Source organism: Centropristis striata, chromosome 11, assembly GCF_030273125.1.
Source record: "Centropristis striata isolate RG_2023a ecotype Rhode Island chromosome 11, C.striata_1.0, whole genome shotgun sequence".
In the NCBI taxonomy this organism is placed as follows: Eukaryota; Metazoa; Chordata; class Actinopteri; order Perciformes; family Serranidae; genus Centropristis; species Centropristis striata.
Window position 1 is genome coordinate 10,157,764 of NC_081527.1, and position 20,811 is coordinate 10,178,574.

At 35.9% G+C, this 20,811-nt stretch overlaps 1 protein-coding gene across 1 annotated transcript in view; it reads right to left on the reverse strand.

Moving 5' to 3' along the window:
* The window catches only part of LOC131980229 (discoidin domain-containing receptor 2-like), a 31,790-nt gene that overhangs the window by 8,401 nt on the left and 2,578 nt on the right, over positions 1-20,811 (reverse strand). Inside the window, exons 2-11 of the mRNA XM_059344441.1 lie at positions 16,336-16,383; positions 14,715-14,823; positions 12,895-13,132; positions 10,701-10,848; positions 8,606-8,708; positions 8,237-8,420; positions 5,613-5,853; positions 4,532-4,597; positions 2,426-2,562; positions 803-1,037 (exon numbers count right to left, since the gene is read on the reverse strand). Coding sequence (XP_059200424.1) covers positions 803-1,037; positions 2,426-2,562; positions 4,532-4,597; positions 5,613-5,853; positions 8,237-8,420; positions 8,606-8,708; positions 10,701-10,848; positions 12,895-13,132; positions 14,715-14,823; positions 16,336-16,383 — 1,509 coding nt within the window. The remainder of the gene's footprint in view (positions 1-802; positions 1,038-2,425; positions 2,563-4,531; positions 4,598-5,612; positions 5,854-8,236; positions 8,421-8,605; positions 8,709-10,700; positions 10,849-12,894; positions 13,133-14,714; positions 14,824-16,335; positions 16,384-20,811) is intronic.

Here is a 20,811-nt window from a genome sequence, read left to right on the forward strand (position 1 = left end):
TGTGGAGCACACACACACACATACACACACTAGAGCAGCTGCAGCTACAGCACACCTCTGCAGTGTTTATTGCATTGTGAGCTATCCAGTGATGGAAGAAGTACTCAGGTCCATTACTTAAGTAAAAGTACTAATACCACACTGTGACATAACAAGTAAAAGTCCTGCATTCAAAACGTACTTCAGCAAAAGTACAAAAGTATCAGCATCAAAATGTACTTAAAGTAAAAGTAATCCTTATGCAGAAAGGCCCCACTCAGGTTGTTTTATATATTCTAAATATATTATTAGATTATTTGTATAGATGCATTTATTCAAGTACTTTAATTGTAATTTATTTGTAAAGGTAGGGATCATTTTAATCACTAAATATACTGTTAAAAAATGTCTAATCACTTTTAATTGATCATGTTTTTTATGTTAAATATTGATGTGAAAAGTAACTAAAGCTGTCAGCTAAATGTAGTGGAGTAAAAAGTGCAATATTTGCCTCAACATGTAGTGGAGCAGAAGTATAAAGTGACTTAAAATGGAAATGCTCAAGTAAAGTACAAATACCTCAAAATTGTACCTAAGTACAGTACTTAGTAACGTTCTACGACTGTTTTGTGGTCATTTTGTTTTTTTGTAGTTATTTTGAGTTTTATTGGTTATTTTCTGAGTCTTTGTAGCTCTTTTTTGTCTCCTTGTCGTCATTTTGTGTACTATTATACTGCTATGTGCTTAAATAAATAAAAAAGTAAAGCACAAGTACCTCAAAATTGTACTTAAGAACAGTACTTGAGTAAATGTATTTAGTTACATTCCACCACTGTGTGTGTCTTACCCAGGTGTTCGGTGGACTGGGCGAACTCGGGGAGTTTCCGGATGAGGCGTGACGGCTCCTGGTAGTCGGAGCAGAGGGGGAAGATCCTCTCGTAGGTGGAGTTGGAGGTGGAGCCGCTCTCGCTGGACAGGGAGGAGTGGTGGGAGGAGAAGGCCTGCGTCTGGACCGCCAGGCGAGCCGTCAGCTCGTCATCCAGCAGGCGACGAGAGGCCTGAAGAAGGAAGAGTGAGTTTAGGTCAAATAATCTGTGAAGGAAAAGTGACTGAGGAAAAGGAAATACATGACTTTGTATCACAGCATAATAGGAAACTTTTTTCAAAGTGTTGCATTTTGAGAAATTACACCAATATTTTGAGAAAGTTTCTCTTTATTTTGAGATAAGTCATTATTTTGAGGATGTTTTTTAATTATTTGGCGATATTAAGTCGTTACTTTGATACACTGAGTCATTATTTCAAAGATGAATCATTATTTTGAGAGTTTCTCTCTATTTTGAGAAAGTTTCTCATTATTTCATTCATTATTTTGGGATAAATCATTATTTTGAGAAAATTTCTCATTATTTCGAGATATTAAGTCATTATTTTGAGGTACTAAATCATTATTTTGAGGTACTAAATCATTATTTTAAGAATGTTTGTCATTATTTTGAGATTTAAAAAAATTCATTACTTTGACATAAAAAGTATTTTTTTTTCATTTCTCATTATTCTAGGTACTAAATCATTATTTTTAGAAAGTTTCTCATGATTTTGAGATAAAAAGTCATTATTTTTGAAAAAGTTACTCATTATTTTTGAGGTACTAAATCAATATTTTTAAGAACGTTTCTCATTATTTTGAGATATAAAGTCATTTAAAAAAAACATATTAGGCCATTATTTTAAGATTTTGAGATATTAAGTGATTATTTGGAGATAAATAAGTCATTATTTTTGCGATACCAAGTCATTACTTTGAGACACTTAGTCATTATTTCATAGATGAATCATTATTTTGAGAGTTTCTCTCTATTTTGAGAAAGATTCTCATTATTTTGAGATAAAAAGTCATTATTTTTGACAAAATTACTCACTATTTTGAGGTACTAAATCATTATTTTAAGAATGTTTTCATTAGTTTGAGATATAAAGTCATTTCTTAAAAAGATATTAGGCCATTATTTCAAGATTTTGAGATATTAAGTGATTATTTTGAGATAAATAAGTCATTATTTTGCGATATCAAGTCATTACATTGATATACTAAATAATTAAGACATTGAAACCTGCATTTTCATTATCTCTAAGCCAGAATCATCAAAATGACAAGAAATACAGGCTTGAAATATTTCACTCTATGTGTAATGAATCTATATAATATACGAGTTTCACTTTCTGAAATAACTGACAAAAAATATTGAACTTTTTCATGATATTCTAATTTTTTGAGATGTACCTGTATACTACAGGCTGCTGACATCGTTGCCTGCCTGCTCTAAGTGGACTGTCATGGGACTGTAGTCTATTTCAGCTCATAAAGCTGTCACATAAAAACAATAAAATCCCAAAACCTACCACTTACTGATTTGTCTCATCTTATAAAAATGTCTCATCTCACCTTCTCCAGCATCTTCTGCCAGACCTGCCTCCACAGGATGATCACGATAATAGCCAATAGGATGGCGATGATTGCCACCAAGCAGCCAATCAGGATCCTGGTGTTGCTGTCATCCACTTTATGAGTCGGATCATCTCCTAACAAGAACAGATGAGAGTTGAGATTTGAGCTGCATCTGATTTAATCCAACTGGGCTCAGTTTCCTATTACAGTACATCCCGTAATGATTATATTCTCATGGCATAATCCCCCTTCATGTGTCATTACAGCTACAGCAAGAAGTGACATTTATGTGATGAAGTGATCAGTCGTTTCAGAAGCTTCCAGCAGGGGGCACTGTTTAACCAGAAAACACTGGAGTTAACCACTGAATATCATCAATTACTCACATTTATCCTAAAATAAATCACTATAGATCATAGTAAGATGTATGACACCATACCAGTGGTGGAATGTAACTAAGTACATTTACTCAAGTACTGTACTTAAGTGCAATTTTGAGGTACTCGTACTTTACTTAAGTATTTCCATTTTACATTATACTTCTACTCCACTACATTTAGAGGCAAATTTTGTACTTCTTACTCCACTACATTTAGCCTAAATTCCTTTTAGGGTGAATATTTAACATGAAAAACATGATCAATTAAAAAGTATTATGCATTGTTATACATTAAACTATATAAGTAGTTCAAATGAGCTGTACCTTGAAAACATTCAAATGCCACTTCGATAATTATGCATTAATAATATTAAATCAATAATTTATTTGGAAAATGTACTGTATAACATTCAAGTGGGGCCGTTCTGCATTACGAGTACTTTTACTTTTGATATTTTCAGTACATTTTTTTAACACTTTGTACTTTTACTGAAGTAAGTTTTGAGTTACCCACCAGCTTGAGTCATTTTTCAGGTTGAAAACATTAAAAACAAAGTAGTTTAAAGTGATTAGACATATTTTAAATTAATAACAGGTAGTTAAAATGAGCCCTACTTTGGCAACATTAAAATGCTGCTTATATAAATGCATCAATAATCAATAATTTATTTGGAAAATATACTTTATAACATTCATGTGGGGTCGTTCTACATTACAAGTACTTTTACTTTTGATATTTTCAGTACATTTTTTTAACACTTTGTACTTTTACTTAAGTAAGTATTTCCATTTTATGTAACTTTATACTTCTACTCATACTTTTTATTCCACTACATTTAGCTGACAGCTTTAGTTGCTTTTCAGGTTAAGATTTAACATAAAAAACATAATACATTTAAAGTTATTACGCATTTTTATTAATTAAACCACATAAAAGTATATTAAGTAGTTAATATTAGCCCTATCTTGACAACAGTAAATTAAAGTTTACAGAAATGCATCAAAAATAATAATACAATACTAGATTTTGAACAATCTGAGTGGGTCTATTCTGCATAGCGAATACCTTTTTTTTTTTGATACTTTAAGTACATTTTGATGCTGATACTATTGCACATTTTTGAGGCAAATATTGTACTTTTCACTCCACTACAATTAGCTGCCAGCTTTAATTACTTTTAGGTTCAACATGAAAAACACAATCAATTTAAAATGATTCTGCATTGATATACATTAAACATCATAACAGTATATTAAGCAGTTAAAATGAGCTCTATCTTTCCAAATTATAATGCTGCTTATCTAATAATAATCTAATAATATATTTAGTATACCTATCTGACTGGATCCATTCTGCATAATGAGTACTTTTACTTTTGATACTTTAAGTACATTTTGATGCTGATACTTTTGTACTTTTTCTTAAGTTTTGAATGCAGGACTTTTACTTGTAGTGGAGTAATTTCACAGTGTGGTATTATTACTTTTACTTAAGTAAGATATCTGAAAACTTTTTCCACCACTGCACCATACCAAGATTATATTTGTGGTTGATGGAAGATTATACAGCGTTGTTTACCACCACATCACTTCCCAGCAGCCATAAATCAAACCAGCCTGCTCTCTCTTGCCAGCATTTTTCTCCACTGCAGGATGGTCACTTCACTAAAATTAAAACCACTTAAAGACACAATAATCTTAAAGGGTTTTTTTAAGCGGCTGACCTGGCAGGGTGTTTGTGGGGTGTCCATGTTTGCGAGGAGTCAGAGACGTGTTGTACACTGCTGAGCCTGTGTGAGAAAGAAAAGCTGAAGGTCGAACAGGATGGTGCAGAAAAGCATGCTGGCAACATTTACATTGCATTGCAGACAAAAGCCCCTTTAAATGGGATTCATATTTAGGATAAGATAAGATAAGATATCACTTTATTTATTCCTGCAGTGGGGAAATTTAGTTGTCACAGCAGCTCAAGATACAGACACATACAGTCATAAAAAAAAAATCATTAGACCACTCTTTTTCTTCAATTTCTTGTTAATTTTAATGCCTGGTACAACTAAAGCTAAATTTGTTTGGACAAATATAATGATAACAACAAAAATAGCTCATAAGAGTTTAATTTAAGAGCTGATATCTAGACATTTTCCATGGTTTTCTTGATAATAACCAAAATCATTATCAAGAAAACCATGAAAATGTCAATTTGTCCAAACAAATGTACCTTTAGTTGTATCAGGCATTAAAATGAACAATAAATTGAAGAAAACAAGGGTGGTCTGATCATTTTTCCATGACTGTAGATATAGAAGACAGAATAAAGAATATAAAAAATACGACATATATATATATATATATATATATATATATATATATATATATATACATTCTATACACATTCTATTCATACATTTCTGCTATTTGGCATTTATTATTAATATATATTTTTTTGTATTTGTTTGTTTTCCTGAAAGTACTTTGCATTTCTACAGATATTGCACATTGGAGAAAATGTGTTTTAGCATATTGAATAGGTTAAATAAGTTGTTGCTTGCAGTGGTATGAACATCGAAGAATAAATATGAATAAATACATAAGTGGTACATGACATGTATAATATAGAACAAATACAGAAAGCCTAATATAGGCCTAATGTGGTTGGATATAAACAGAGATGGTGCAAATAAACCAGCAAAGTGACCTGGTGGAACAAAACAGTGCTGTGATGCTGTTGAACAGTCTGATTGCAAAATTCTAATAAAAGTTTCTATCAAGCGTTGACTGGAAAGACTTCTGATCCCGTCTTACCTGACTGGAAGGCCACCTCGCTGATTAACATCCAAACATCACTGAAGTGGAAACGGCATTTGATGGAGCTCGCCGTGCGGTCGCCGAGGGAGACGCTGATGAAGCGGGCGTTCTGGCTGGCGTGGTCAACGGCGGGCCTGAACGTCACAGGGTCAGCCTCCCAGTCTGGTCCTGACCGGAAGTAACAGGTGGCCTGCCTGAACATCCTCACCCCTCGGCTGAACATGTTGTTACAGTGAACCTGTGGAGGTGGAGGAGGGATATTATACAGGTACATCTCAAAAATTAGAATATCGTGAAAAAGTTTCAGAATTATTGAAGAAATTGTATATTATAAAGATTCATTACACATAGAGTGAAATATTTCAGTAAGTGGTAGGTTTTGGGGTTTTATTGTTTTTATGTGACAGCTTTATGAGCTGAAATAGACTACAGTCCCATGGCAGTCCACTTAGAGCAGGTGGGCGATGATGTCAGCAGCCTGTAGTATACAGGTACATCTCAAAAAATTAGAATATCGTGAAAAAGTTCAATATTTTTTGTCAGTTATTTCAGAAAGTGAAACTCGTATATTATATAGATTCACTACGCATAAAGTGAAATATTTCAAGCCTGTATTTCTTGTAATTTTGATGATTATGGCTTACAGGTAATAAAAACACAAAACTCAGTGTCTCAGAAAATTAGAATATTACATTAGATCAATTAAAAAAAAAGATATTTTAAACACAAATGTCAGGCTTCTGAGAAGTATCTTCATTTCTATCCATCAATACTTGGTTGGGCTCCTTTTGCATGAATTACTGCATTAATACTTGGTGGCATGGAGGAGATCAGCCTAGGACACCATGTTGCTTTTATAGCAGCCTTCAGGTCATCTGGTGTCTCTCACCTTCCTCTTGACAACAGCCCATAGACTCCTATGGGGTTGAGGTCAGCCCAGTTTGCTGGCCAGTCCAGTCCAGTAACACCATGGTCACTGAACCAGCTTTTGGTACCTTTGCCAGTGTGGGCAGGTGCCAAGTCCTGCTGGAAAATGAAACCAGCATCTCCAAAGAGCTTGTGGAAGCATGAAGACTCTAAAATGTCCTGCTAGATGGCTGCTGTGTTGACTGTGGACTTCAGAAAACGCAGTGGACCAACAGCAGCAGAGGACATGGACCCAAACCACCACTGACCCAGGACCATCATATTGAACTTCTTCACAATATTCTAATTTTCTGAGACACTGAGTTTTGTGTTTTCATTATCTCTAAGCCAGAATCATCAAAATTACAAGAAAAACAGGCTTGAAATATTTTAACTCTCTGTGTAATGAATCTATATAATGTATGAGTTTCACTTTCTAAAATGATTGACAAAAAATATTGAACTTTTTCATGATATTCTAAGTTTTTTAGATGTACCTGTAAGTGTTAAAAACTGTGGGAATATGCATTTATTCTCTATCTTTGATCATGATGACTAAACAGGTGAAAAAGATGCTCCGAACAGGCCGAACCGATGACGCAGGAGCCGGTGGAGTGATGACTAATCCTGCAGCTAAAAAAACATTATCTCTGATCTCTGGCCACAGCACGTACTCATGACTGATCGACTCATTATACGGAGAATGTCATTTTCACACAGAGAGGCTATTTTGCATCAATTTTTATAAATTTTATGTCTCAATACAGCAGCTATAGAAGATGGGTGCTTGCCAGGCACGGCACAGTTCAGCGAAGTGTTGGCTCAGCAACTTCAGAGATATTCCACTTTTTCACTATTAAGCGTTTCAGAGAAGTTTTTAAATATTATGGAAGCCCTTTTCTGCCAATGTGATAAAAAAACAGATCCTGTAAGTCATTATAATGAGAAACTTTCTTGAAATAATGACTTAGTATCACAAAATCAGAACTTTTTCAAAGTAATGACTTAGTATAAGTGGATGACTGTCCCATTCCTGGAGGATTGACCTCTGTACCATCCCATTACCATTGTTAGACTCAAAATGTTTTTTTCTAAAGGGCACAAATCACAAAATCACATTGGTCCCTATAATTTTTCTATTGAGGACCAACTACAAGATCCCTGTTTCCAACACTTGAAGTTTCTCAGTGACAAGATTTATTTATAAATAAAAATCTATTATAAATAATGAGTAAGTGTCTGAAAATAATGAAAAAAATTTCAAAATAATGAGAAACTTTCTCAAAATAATGAGAAACTTTTTCAAAATAACACATAATATCTCAAAATAATAACTTAGTATCTCAAAATAATGAGAAACTTTCCCAAAATAAGGACATAGTATCTCAAAATAATAACTTAGTATCTCAAAATTATGAGAAACTTTCTCAAAATAATGAGAAACTTTCCCAAAATAAGGACATAGTATCTCAAAATAATAACTTAGTATCTCAAAATGCTGGGAAACTTTCTCAAAATAATGGCTTAGTATATATTGGTTTAAGTTTCTAAATATTTGAAAATACAAAATAATTATTTTGCCATACAAAGTCATTAATTGTGAGAGCATTTCTCATTATTCTTAGAATTATGAGACAATCATAAGGCCATGTTTTCATTTCATTTTTTATTTTCTGGGCTTCCATAAGTTCTCCCCTGCACCGACTCCTCCTCACCTTCATGGAAGTGAAGTTACGGACGTGGTCGAACTCAAAGATCATCTCCACGTAACCTTTGGGGAGGCTCTTGTTGTTCCAGCCCACATAGTCGTACCCGGGCCACATGCCGTATATGTGGCTGTGGAGGAAATCATCCAGACCCCAGGTGCCATCTGTCAGCTGGCCCAGGCCCTTCGTCAGTCTGGTGAAGCGCAGACATGAATACAAGCGTTTACACTCTGATTCATGGAGGAGTGCAAAGATTTTTTAAATTCAAGCCTGCTATTTTAGCAGAAAATAAATCATATTTTAAAGCATTTTGGGATAAAATCACTGCACTCACACAGGGGAGGCAAAATAATAAAAATGTGGCAGTAAAATCCAGACCTTTCAGATGATGCTCCATCATACACAGAGTCATTAAAGTAGACATCCAGGCCTCGGTAGATCATCTGATGCCCATCTGGGATGCTGTAAGACATCAGGCCATCTGCAGGGGCGGGTCAAAGGCAGTGGTGGAAGAAGTATTCAGATCCATTTCTTAAGTAAAAGTACTAATACCACACTGTTAAATTACTTCACTAAAAGTAAAAGTCCTGCATTCATAACTTACTGAAGTAAAAGTGCAAAAGTAGCAACATCAAAATGTACTTAAAGTATCAAAGGTAAAAGTACACTGCAAAAAAATAAAAGTTGGGTGAACTCAACATTTCAAGGCAACAAACTTCGATAAAATTTTAAGTTGGACAATTAAACTTAATATTTTAAGTTTTGTTTTTGAGTCTGCTCAACTCAACAGTGTGCTGAATTGGCACGACTGTAACGCCGCTATGAAATGTCAGCTAATGTTGCGACCACAATTTTGAGTTAGCATTAATACGCTAACAAGCAGCGCCGCTAGCATCAGTTAGCCACTAGCATCAGTTAGCCGCTAGCATCAGTTAGCCGCTAGCTTTCGCTAATGACCGAATTTCGAAAGAAATAAGATTTATCCCTTGTTGTGAACCCCAACTTAAAGATATAAGTAAAAACTCACAAACTTGTTTTTGAGCAGACACCTGTCTTCCTTTGTTGTGCTAACATACATTGTTGCCCTAAATGTCAATCATTATAATTCCAAGTTTTACCAACTTAAATCACTATTTTAGGCCAAAAAATACAAGTTGGCTTTTTTGCAGTGTACTTGTTATGCAGAATGGACTCAGATTGTTTTATATATTCCAAATATATTATTTGATTATTTGTATTGATGTATATTTTATAAAGGTCGGACTCATTTTAACAACTTACATTGATTTAAAAAAAAAAAAAGTCTAATCACTTTAAACTGATCATGTTTCATGTTAAATCTTGACCTGAAAAGTAACTGAAGCTGGATTATTATTATTGATGCATTTATATAAGCAGCATTTTAATGTTGTCAAAGTAGGGATCACTAATCACTTTAAACTACTTTGTTTTTAATGTTTTCAACCTGAAAAGTAACTCAAGCTGGTGGGTAATTCAAAACTCACTTCAGTAAAAGTACAAAATTGTTAAAATAAAAATGTACTGAAAATATCAAAAGTAAAAGTACTCGTAATGCAGAACGGCCCCACTTGAATGTTATACAGTATATTTTCCAAATAAATTATTGATTTAATATTATTAATTCATTATTATCAAAGTGGCATTTGAATGTTTTCAAGGTACAGCTCATTTGAACTACTTATATATGGTTTAATTTATAAAAATGCATAATCATTTTTAATTGATCATGTTTTTCATGTGAAATCTTCACCCTAAAAGCAATTTAGGCTAAATGTAGTGGAGTAAGAAGTACAACATTTGCCTCTAAATGTAGTGGAGTAGAAGTAAAAGTAACATAAAATTGAAATACTTAAGTGAAGTACAAGTATCTCAAAATTGTACTTAAGTACAGTACTTGAGTAAATGTACTTAGTTACATTCCACCAAGACTATGGTTCAACGTACAGTTATATATAGAGCAACGCAACAGTGGAACTCACTCCCTTATCATATTACTCAATTAAATCTATATAGTTTTATAAAACAACTTAAAAGTCATTATCTGAATATCAACTTTAATAGATGCCGCTGTCTTTTTGTGTTGTTTTGTTTTGTATTTGTTTTGTGATGTCAATCATGTTTTATGTGAAATGTAATTAAGTATTGTCTGTGTGTTCTTTTTGTTTCATGTTATGTCTTCATATAATGTATGTCATGTCTGTTAATATTCTGGGTATTTCTACATTGTATTTGTCACATTGAAATATGATAGACCCCAGGAAGAATAGCTGCTGCTTTGCAAAAGCTAATGGGGATCTAAATAAAAAACAAAACAAAACAAACTGGTCAAAGGTCATTAAGCAGATAATAACCGATTTACTCACTGCAGGCCTACAGGTCTTACAGCTCATAAATAAAACTGGTAAGTCTCATAAATGATGAAAGACTTTGGTAAAAATGTTGTTGGACTGACCCAGCCATTCACAGCCGTAGAGCTCCACTCTCATACACACGATCATGGAGTGATCCGTCACAGGCATGAAGCGAACAAAACGAGCGATGATGGGAGGCTCCAGATCCTTCAGCACCACATCGTACGCATTCCTGTTCCCCTCAATGACCTGGCAGAGAGAGGACACACGACACGAGTGAGACTGACAGAGTGAAACGTGTCACATCACATGGTGGGAAATATTGACAAATCTATAAAGAATCCCTTCTTGTCCTTTACTAGTAAGAAAATTCATTAGAAAAATGTACTTTAATCACGTTTTAGACAAATTGCCCCTGTGCGTGCTACTGATTCATTCATTTGTTTTGCTTTACAAGAGTTCATTTAAAAAAACAGATATCTCTGTTTAATTTATTTTCTGTCTAATCATGTTTTTGTGTGTTTGTGAAAGCCAGGGAATATCCTTCAAACTGCTGTTGAGGTGTTTTGAAAAGATATCTAAAAAACGGATGCAATTTTCATAAATAATGTTTTTTTCTATTGTGCACTCAAAGGAATATTAATCAAACTGATGTTGGTTTATTCATACAAAGACACTTTTATCTGTATTTGCAAATTAACTGTTATAGCTGGTTGAGTTCAGGCTAATAGACATTTTTCAGCCAACTTCATAAAATATCTGTGCGCACATTTTGGCAATGGAAGTGTTGTTGTTCTCCAGCATTTACATTTACAATTAACTGTTCCCAGCATCAACATGTCTGGTTGTTGCGTATACAGTTGTACGAATCGCTATTCCACCAACGGACTACTCTCCTACAGTTCCCACAGGATCGCAACCATTTCACAGCAACCGGCGGCGTGAGCAGCTGTAGTGCTGCGCAGTAGCAAATCGCTAATAGGCTACACAGTTAGCTCTGTAGCAGTACAGTATGTATGTGCTGCAGCAGGATGTGTTCACTAAGCGACCTCCGTTTGTTTACAACAAGCACCGGACACCCTGTGCACAGTTAGCGATGCTGGTTTGTTTACGATCAGCGGCGGACACCACATGTACAGTTAGCGCACCATTTTGTTTACAATAAGCGGCGAACGCTGTGCACAGTTAGCATGCCATGAACAGTGATTCGATGACTGTCAGACAAAGTGGGAGGTGTGAGTTAGACGTCACCAGCAACGTCAAATGCTCCACCTTGCCGGGATGGCCCATTGTAGAGGTAGTGGCCCTGCTTCCAACAGTCCCACCAATTTTCCGCCTCTGTGACTACCTATGGAGGCGGAAAATTGGTGGGATCACTTGATCCCGACATCCTGATTCTGGCGTGTTCATAGTGGAGGCGAGATGTTACAGAGCCGTAAATGTCCGGCACTATGAAAGGGGCTTATGTCTTGCTTATGTCTATGAAAATGTTAGTTTCAAATCCTAGTTATCAGAAAGTTACAGGGGAAAGGAGAGTAATAGCCAAAGTTAAACCTGAAATGACAGTAACGAAGAAGCATAATTCATCTTTGCATAACAACTACGTAGGACATAGTTTTCTTATTCTGTCTTCTATATCTACAGTCATGGAAAAATGATCAGACCACCCTTGTTTTCTTCAATTTATTGTTCATTTTAATGCCTGATACAACTAAAGGTACATTTGTTTGGACAAATTGACATTTTCATGGTTTTCTTGATAATGATTTTGGTTATTATCAAGAAAACCATGGAAAAAGTCTAGATATCAGCTTTTAAATTAAACTCTTATGAGCTATTTTTGTTCTTATCATTATATTTGTCTAAACAAATGTAGCTTTAGTTGTACCAGGCATTAAAATGAACAAGAAATTAGAGAAAAAGAGTCTAATAATGTATATGACATAGTAGGGGAAAAAATTACATATTATACCTTTAAAGTACAAGTTTAAAAAAAAAAAATTGCACTGAAGTTCACTTCACTCCTAAATGCCATTATGATAAGTTAAACTACTAGAATGTATAATCCTTCTTCCAGGGTTATCTCATTTAAATTCACAGACTTAAAGTAGCTACCGGTGTGAAATCCGTCCTATTCGCTACTGTGATACAGAAAGTCAGGCGGGTCTCTGCGGCCCTGCTGTCAGCTGCTCCACCTGTAATGAAGACATGCTGACTGTGTGTGGAGCTAAACTGAATTAAACATGTGCGTCTGGAGAAGCAGTAACAGGCAGTAATATGTAGACTGTTGCTCACCTGCCTTCCCTTCCTGTCATGCCATCCCACCCAGTTGCTGCCGTCGCGGCTGTACTTGATCCTGTATCTCTGGGCGAACTCATTACCCATGCCGTCGGCGTGGCGACCTTGCGTGCCCACCAGTGTGATGAAGTGCAGCGAGCGCAGGTCCACCTGGAGATACTCTTTGAGGCCGTCCGGCTCTGACATGATGTCAGGACACCAGGCCCCGTCACCGTCTCCGTTGTCTAAGTCAAGTCTGGAGAGGAGGGGGAGAGAAGAGAGGAGGCAGTGAAAGGAGGGAAGGGCAGAGAGTTCAGGAGCATGAAAATAACAGGAGGAGAGGAATAAAAAGGGCAAAGAAATGTTGCCCGACATGGGACATAAAACCTGAGCCTCAGACTTCACTCGTCACCTTGGAAACAGAGCAAACATTTTCAGCTCAAAGTCCATTTAGCGGCTGTTCAAAATCCATCTTCTGATGAAGCTCAAGTGATTTGATCAAAAGCTCTGGAAAAAACTACTTGGTAAGATAAGATAAGATAAGATAAGATAAGATAAGATAAGATAAGATAAGATAAGATAAGATAAGACTTTATTTATCCCGCAGTGGGGACATTTATATTAGTTGTCACAGCAGCTCAAGATACATAGACACATAGATAAGAATCTTATCTATAAAGCAAGAAGCGTCTGTGTGTGTGTGTGTGTGTGTGTGTCTCTAGGGCATATCTCGCTGACCGTTAGTCAGACTGGATTTTGAAGATTTTTGATAAATAGTTTCCAGCTAATATCAATGTTCAATGTGTATGTGCTGGATGGTGTGCGAATACATACTTCCTGCACTGCACTAGTATAAAAAATAGGACATATACATACATTGTAATCACATTCTATACATACATTTCTGCTATTTGACATTTATTATTAATATATATTTTTTGTGTTTGTTTGTTTTCCTGAAAGTACTTTGCCTTTTACAAATATTGCACATTGGAGAAAATATATTTTTATCATGTTAAATAGGTTAAATAGGTTGTATATATAGTAGTAGTACGAACATCAATGATTAGATATATTTAAATATATGCAGAGATGTACACAGTATAGTATATTAGTGGTATATGACATATATAAAAGGTGGACCTTGAGGTGACTTTTGTGTTTCCATTCAGTTGGGGAATTTTAGGTAATCTTTTGAAATGTCACTTAAAAGGAAAAAGTCCCATTTGGAGCAAATAAACAATGCTGAAGTTGTTGCTATATTGGCTGTTTGCAGAGTAGAAGAAGTTGAAACAAAACAAGATCTCTTGGCCCTCTAAGCCGGATGTGAGAAACGGAAATCTTCGATAGAGCAATATTGATCATGTTTAATGCTCTCAGAAGACAAATTAATCTATTATCCGAAAAGATGTTGAAAGCAAAATCAGCTGATCAATCATTTGCAACTTATTAACATTTAGCACATATTGATAAAGTTTTAAATAAGTGTGCTTAGTTAATTGTTATACTTCAAAACAGGCATAAAAATAGGGTGAATGGAAACACGACTATTGTTTTGAATATTTTATGTGTTTGCAATTCCAAGTCTACTGCAAAAAAATTGGGATAAAAAAACAAACAAACAATTTTTAACGTATATATAAGGGTACTATTGTTTTTTTTAAAAAAGGTTGGCTTCTGAATAGTACATCCATCTATATGACTCAATACTTGGTTGGGGCTATTTGAATTGAACTACTGAAAATTGACTTTTTCATCATATTCTAATGTATTGAGATGCACCTGTATGTTGCCCAAAGCAAATGACATGAACTGAAGATAAAGAAATGAATCATCACACATGCCTGCCAAATCTTGCAGCAGTGGACTCAGACCACTGACTGGAAGCAGAGATGTCCTCGTCCTGAATCTGCCCTCCGGTCATCCCGAGAGGATATCGACACATTTCTGCAAACAGATGAAGCATCACTGATAAACACCCTGCTGACAATAACTTTGTGTGTCTTTAACGTGCCATATATCCTTCCTGTGTATTCACACTTTCTGAGGAGTGGAGTGCAGAGCGGTCAGGTCTCGTCCCTTCCCCCCTGGTCCCCTTCCTGCAGCCCTGCAAGGCCTCTAAAGCCAAACAGAGGCATCACTGTGTAGGTGCCAGTCTAAGCAGAATGAGGCGGGAGTGGCCTGTGAGCTGCCTCCTCATCCTTTTTCATAATCTTTACCACAGCCACGTGACAGACATTTTTGGTATTTTAAACCCCTTTGCATCTGCTGGGCATTAACTCTTATGCAATCAATTTTATTTTGGAAGCAACAGATGCTACATTATAGCGTTAATGTGATTTAGCGACCATACTGTAGGCTAGATCTGCTCCCAGAGTGTCACTGTTTATTCTGACCATCTCTACCTGCTAATTAACTCACGTCTGTGTTTTATTCACCTCCACCACACCGGACGCCTGACATGTACTTTGAGTGAGCAGAAGAACAAATAAGTCTTTTACTGTGCAAAAAAAGTTGGGAAAGGGGGGACTGAGTGCATGTGAGAAAAAAAGTGTGTATAGGTGTGTGTGTTACCTACAACTACGCCTACAAATTTTCTAATTTTCCACGAATGCCCCCTGCTTGTGAAAGGTCTGCCTGTTCTGATGATGTTTGCTGTCTGACCATTAGGTAAACCGCATACACACACTCTCATACACACACACACACACACACACACACACACACAGATGACATTCTTGCATTTCTAAGCCCACCCACCTAAAATTGCTCTCCTTCTCCATCCTGTCAACATGCTCGTCCCTCAGGAGTATGAGGAGTTATTTTGAGCTGACAGTATATATGACATATCCACACTGACTGGCTCACACTCCAATCACACACTAAAAACTTAACGTACACTAACTTGTTATATTACTGACGGATTGTCTGACTGGCATGTGCATTTAACTTTAACCCTCTTTTTATGTTGCGGGTCAAATTGGCCCATTTCGAAGTAAAAAAACAAACAAAAAATATAGTTAAAAGTATGTTTTCATAAAAATGTAAAATACTTTTTTTTCTTTTTAAATCCACGTCATGTAAAACTATTGTATTTTATATGTAGGTCTTTCCAATGTACAGAAAAAAAGTTTTAACATGCATTTTTTTAATAATAAACGAGTGAATTACCCTCATTGAACCATGATCTGTGAGAGGTAAAGAACACCATTGCACTAAATATTGATATAAATAGTGGAGTTATTAATAAAATATAAACAATGTTTATTGGGATTTTTCATTTTCTGACACTTTTGGATAATTAAACATGTGTGCTGGTCAAATTGACCCAAGATCATGATTGATGTTCCTGAGAAACGAACATAACAGGAGGGTTAAAACATTTAGGTGCGACCCCTGCAACAAAGTGTCCTGTAACAAGATAACGACATGAATGTAAAAGACAAATATGTACCGTACCTGGGTTGACTTGACATCGTGCAGTGTCAGCCAGCAGGATAAAGACAACATGGTGTAAAATGTGTTGAACCTTCATGACCTTCATCTCTTCTCGACGAGCTGCACACCTGAAAGATCAGTGGAAGAGATTATAATTCAAGCCACAAACATGGAGATAATCAAATTATTATTATTTTTTTTAGGTTTTTATGCCTCATGATAACAAATTCTCCATAGAAAACCCTATGCTTTGTAGGAGTATCTCAATAAAATAGAATATCATAGAAAAGTTTATTTATGTCAATAATTCAATTCAAAAAGTGGAAATAACACATTATATATCCTTTACATACATAATGAAACATTTAATGTCTTAATGTATTTAATTTCTTCCAATTATAATGATTATGGCTTATATTTAATGAAGACCTAAAATGCAGTGTTTCTAAATGTTAATATTACAGAAGACCAATTTTAAAAAGTATGTTTGATATGAAATGTTGGCCTCTGAAAAGCATGTCCATCTATATGACTCAATACTTGGTTGGAGCTATTTGACTTGAACTACTGGAAATGGACTTTTCCATCATATTATAGTTTATTGAGATGCACCTGCATATTTAACATATTGGATGATATGAAGGATTACAGGTTTTACAGTGTATTTGCCACATACACAAAACATTTCTGTCCTGAAGGAGTTGCTACAGGTGAAAATTAAAAAAGTTAAACAAAAAATATCACCATGGAACTTCTCTCATTGATTCCTTATATTAAGACAATAATTTTTTGCATTAAAACTTTTCAGAAATGTTATGTTTAAATAACCAAATGAGGCAATATCTTATTGAATATCTGCTGTGCATACACTTATAGAACAGAAATATGTACATTTGATGAAGCCAGGTTGAACATTATTGTTTCATTTTGTCATTACATTACAGTCAAAGGTTTTTGAAGAGGTCTTTTTTGGTTATATCTATATGTCACGACATAAATCTGAAAATACTGTAGACGGAAAAAAAATTGAAAAATAGAAATGTTCGACATGTTTTTATGAATAAAATATTGTAAAGATGTAAAGACATGTATTGTGACATTAAGACAATATTTTTTTTCAATTACTTTTATTGTTAGTTAAGAAATTTAATGTGTAAATATTCAGATAGGCATGATCTAATGCTAACTTTTGGTAAATTTACGAGAAATCTACATCCATAAACAGACAGACTTTCGTAAAATAAACACCTTAATGTGTATTTTGGATGTTTTCTTTCCATTAGTCTAAAAGTAGACATGTTAACAAAGCAAAACAACCCAAAATCTGAATGATAAGAATGACATTATTAGAATCAACAAGAAACAAATATATGGGATACAAGATAAAACATTAAAAATATACTTAATATAGTAACTACACTTCAGGATAGCAGGATGTTACAAATAGTCCTCCAGAGTCGAGCGTCTCTAAACCCCACAGTGGTAAATGCACACACAGCCCTCCTTGTAAGCCACAGTACCTGCATTTTATTTACCTTGTAGAAGCCCCGTGAAGGTCTCACTGACTTAAACCTCCAACTCACTCAACTACAACCCAGACCACTGTTCACACACTGCACTTACAGTCACGTGTCGGGTACTCTAAAGATTTGGAGGGGGACAATGTTGTTCTGTGTTAGTGTGATGTGTATAGAATGTAGTTTTACTGTAGTACAGTGCATTATAAGTGAAAAAAACATGTCTGCAATGCATTTTTCCATAGAGTTTACATTTCTGGAGAGCTGACATGATGATCGCTGAGATGTTTTTTCTGGTACATTTACCCGGTACATATTCTAATATTATGAACGACGTGAATAAAGCTGAAATATTGCACCTTTCTTTACTTATGTGTTGACAGATATACCTTTTCTTGTCCTTAAGCCTATTTTAAACCAGTACAATGTATTTTCCTGTATGATGTCACCTTCTATACTGAGCTGAACTCACACAAACTTCCTCCAAAGTCAACGTGGATGCCGGGCTTAACAGCCACATATGAGAAAAATATGGACTTACTTTTGCAAGTTCTTCTCTTGTTATTATGAAACCATCTGTCTTTGGGAATATTCCACATCTACTGTGAGTTGATTCATTCGGCACTGCAAGTCTTTGACCTCTTCTTCCTCAAGAAGGACTTTCTGGGAATGGAAAAGAGAGACAGACAGAGAGAGAGAGAGAGAGAGAGACAGAGAGAGAGGAAACTAAGGCTGATGTAACACTCTTTCTGGCTGGAGGAAAGAAACAGAGAAAATAACACGCTCTGGGATTTTGAGGTGAGGCCAAAATCCCAGAATTCCACCTGATCCACAAATGGTTTCAATTATGGCCCACAGAGGCAGCTGTATCTGGCAGCTTCCACGCAGAGCTACTGACCAAAACAGACTGGAGCTCATTTTCCTGCAGAGGAGAACCTGCTAATTAGTGAAGGAGACACGATGTTTTAGAAGAAAATATATCGCTGCATACAAACAAGATGAGTCACAGCTGGGATTAAAAGTAAAACGGACACAGCAGCTACAGCAGAGAGGAAAGGAGGCAGAGGCTTATTCTGATTATCATAAATCAATATGTGAATCGAAATGTGTGGTAGTGTGGAAAAGCACAGTGCAAATTATGCCCAGATGTCTCCTAACTTGCATACAAAGAGTTTGCTTCAAGGTCATGTTAACGTTTTCCATATTTACCCCAAACTGGCATGAATTTGACATAATTCAACCCTGAAAAAGGTTTTATTTTTACTCACAGTCCTTTTAAATCTGCAGCTGCTGCAGGAACACAAGTGAAAATATTCCTCCAGGATGTTATGTGTGAAAACAGAGGGCAATGGAAAGGTAACGCTAACAGAAACAGAAAAAAAGAAAAACAAGAGGAGTAAAAGATTTTCTCATCTTGAAACCACAACTGCAAAGTGTTTCCAGTACATCTGCCTGACTTCTGACTTCTAACTAATCCCTGACTCTAATAATTCATCAAAAAATATTAAAAAAAAACACTTGATCATAATGGAACTATATTAGATATTGTAAAACAGCTTATGTTTTCAGTTAACGTGCTAAGCTAAGCTAAGCTAAGCTAACCTGCTGCTGGATGAAGCTATATTGTAAAAGTGGTATTGGTATTATGCTAATTTTGTTACCTTCAGGCAGAGCTAGCTTCCATGTTTCATGTCTTTATGCTCAGCTAAGCTAACTACATATGTGTTAATAATGGAGCTAATTCCCTGAGACAATTAGTTTAACGTAAACACAAATTACCGTATTAGGTACATTCTGTCGTACAGAGATTACAGTCTACATCACCAACCAAATAAATGAATGTCCGTTACAAATGTTGTGCCAATTCATTCTTTATATTTTGATATTTTTTTGTCAAATTCAAGCCAATTCATCCAATACTGGTTGAGATATTTCAGTCTGAACTGAAGTAGTGGATTGACTGGTTGACATTATGTCACAACCCCCGGTTGTGACTTGTCTGTGGCATGCATTACTGCTGGGGGGCGTGGTCTCGGCAGCTCCAGCCTACACACCTGCAACGCATCTCATCAGTCCTGCACTCCGGTTTCTCATTCCACAATCAACACTCCTATAAAAGACCAGACCAGCCTTCCAGTCCCCGCCGGATCGTCGAATCAGTTTGTATGAGACTCACCAGCAACTTAGTAGTAACTCTGTTTTTTGTGCCTGTTCCTAACCTTGTTTTCTCTGCCTCGCCTCAGACCATCGTGCCTCAACCTGTTCCCAGCCCAGCTCACCAGCCAGCCGAGAGCTCTGGATCCGAACCCACTCCTGAATTCCCAGCGCCCCCCTCTTCGACCTGTTTTTCCTTTGTGAAAAATCCAAATAAATCATCCATATCTCTCTGATCTCTGGTCTGCGTCTGAGTTCTGGTCACCGGTCCTGACACATTATGTGTGAATTCACATTGATTGTGTGGTTAAAAAGACCAAATCAGGGGTAAACTGTTTTACTGCAAGTTATGTGGAATAATATCTTCATGCCTCAACCGTGACATGGAGTGTCTGGAGGCGTTATGTTTTCATGTTGTCTGTCTCATGAATGTGATATCTGAAGAATGACTTAATTGAATTTCTTCAAATTTGGCACAAATGTCGACTTGGACTCAAGGATGAATTTAATTAAGTTTGAAAGTGAGAGGTCAACAGTCAAGGTCACTGTGGCCTCATGTCTGTCAGATTCTTGTGGACATGATATTTCAGGACGGACTTGAGTGAATTTCTTCTTATTTGGCATAGACATCCACTTGGACTCAAGGATGAATTGATTCGATTTTGGAAGTGAGAGATCAATGATTAAGTTCACTGTGACCTAATGTCCGTCTCATTCTCGTGAACAAGATATTTCAGGAATGCCTAGAGGAAATCAAATTTGGCACAAACATTCGCTTGGACTTAAGGATGACCTGATTAGATTTCAGAGGTCAGACGTCATCAGT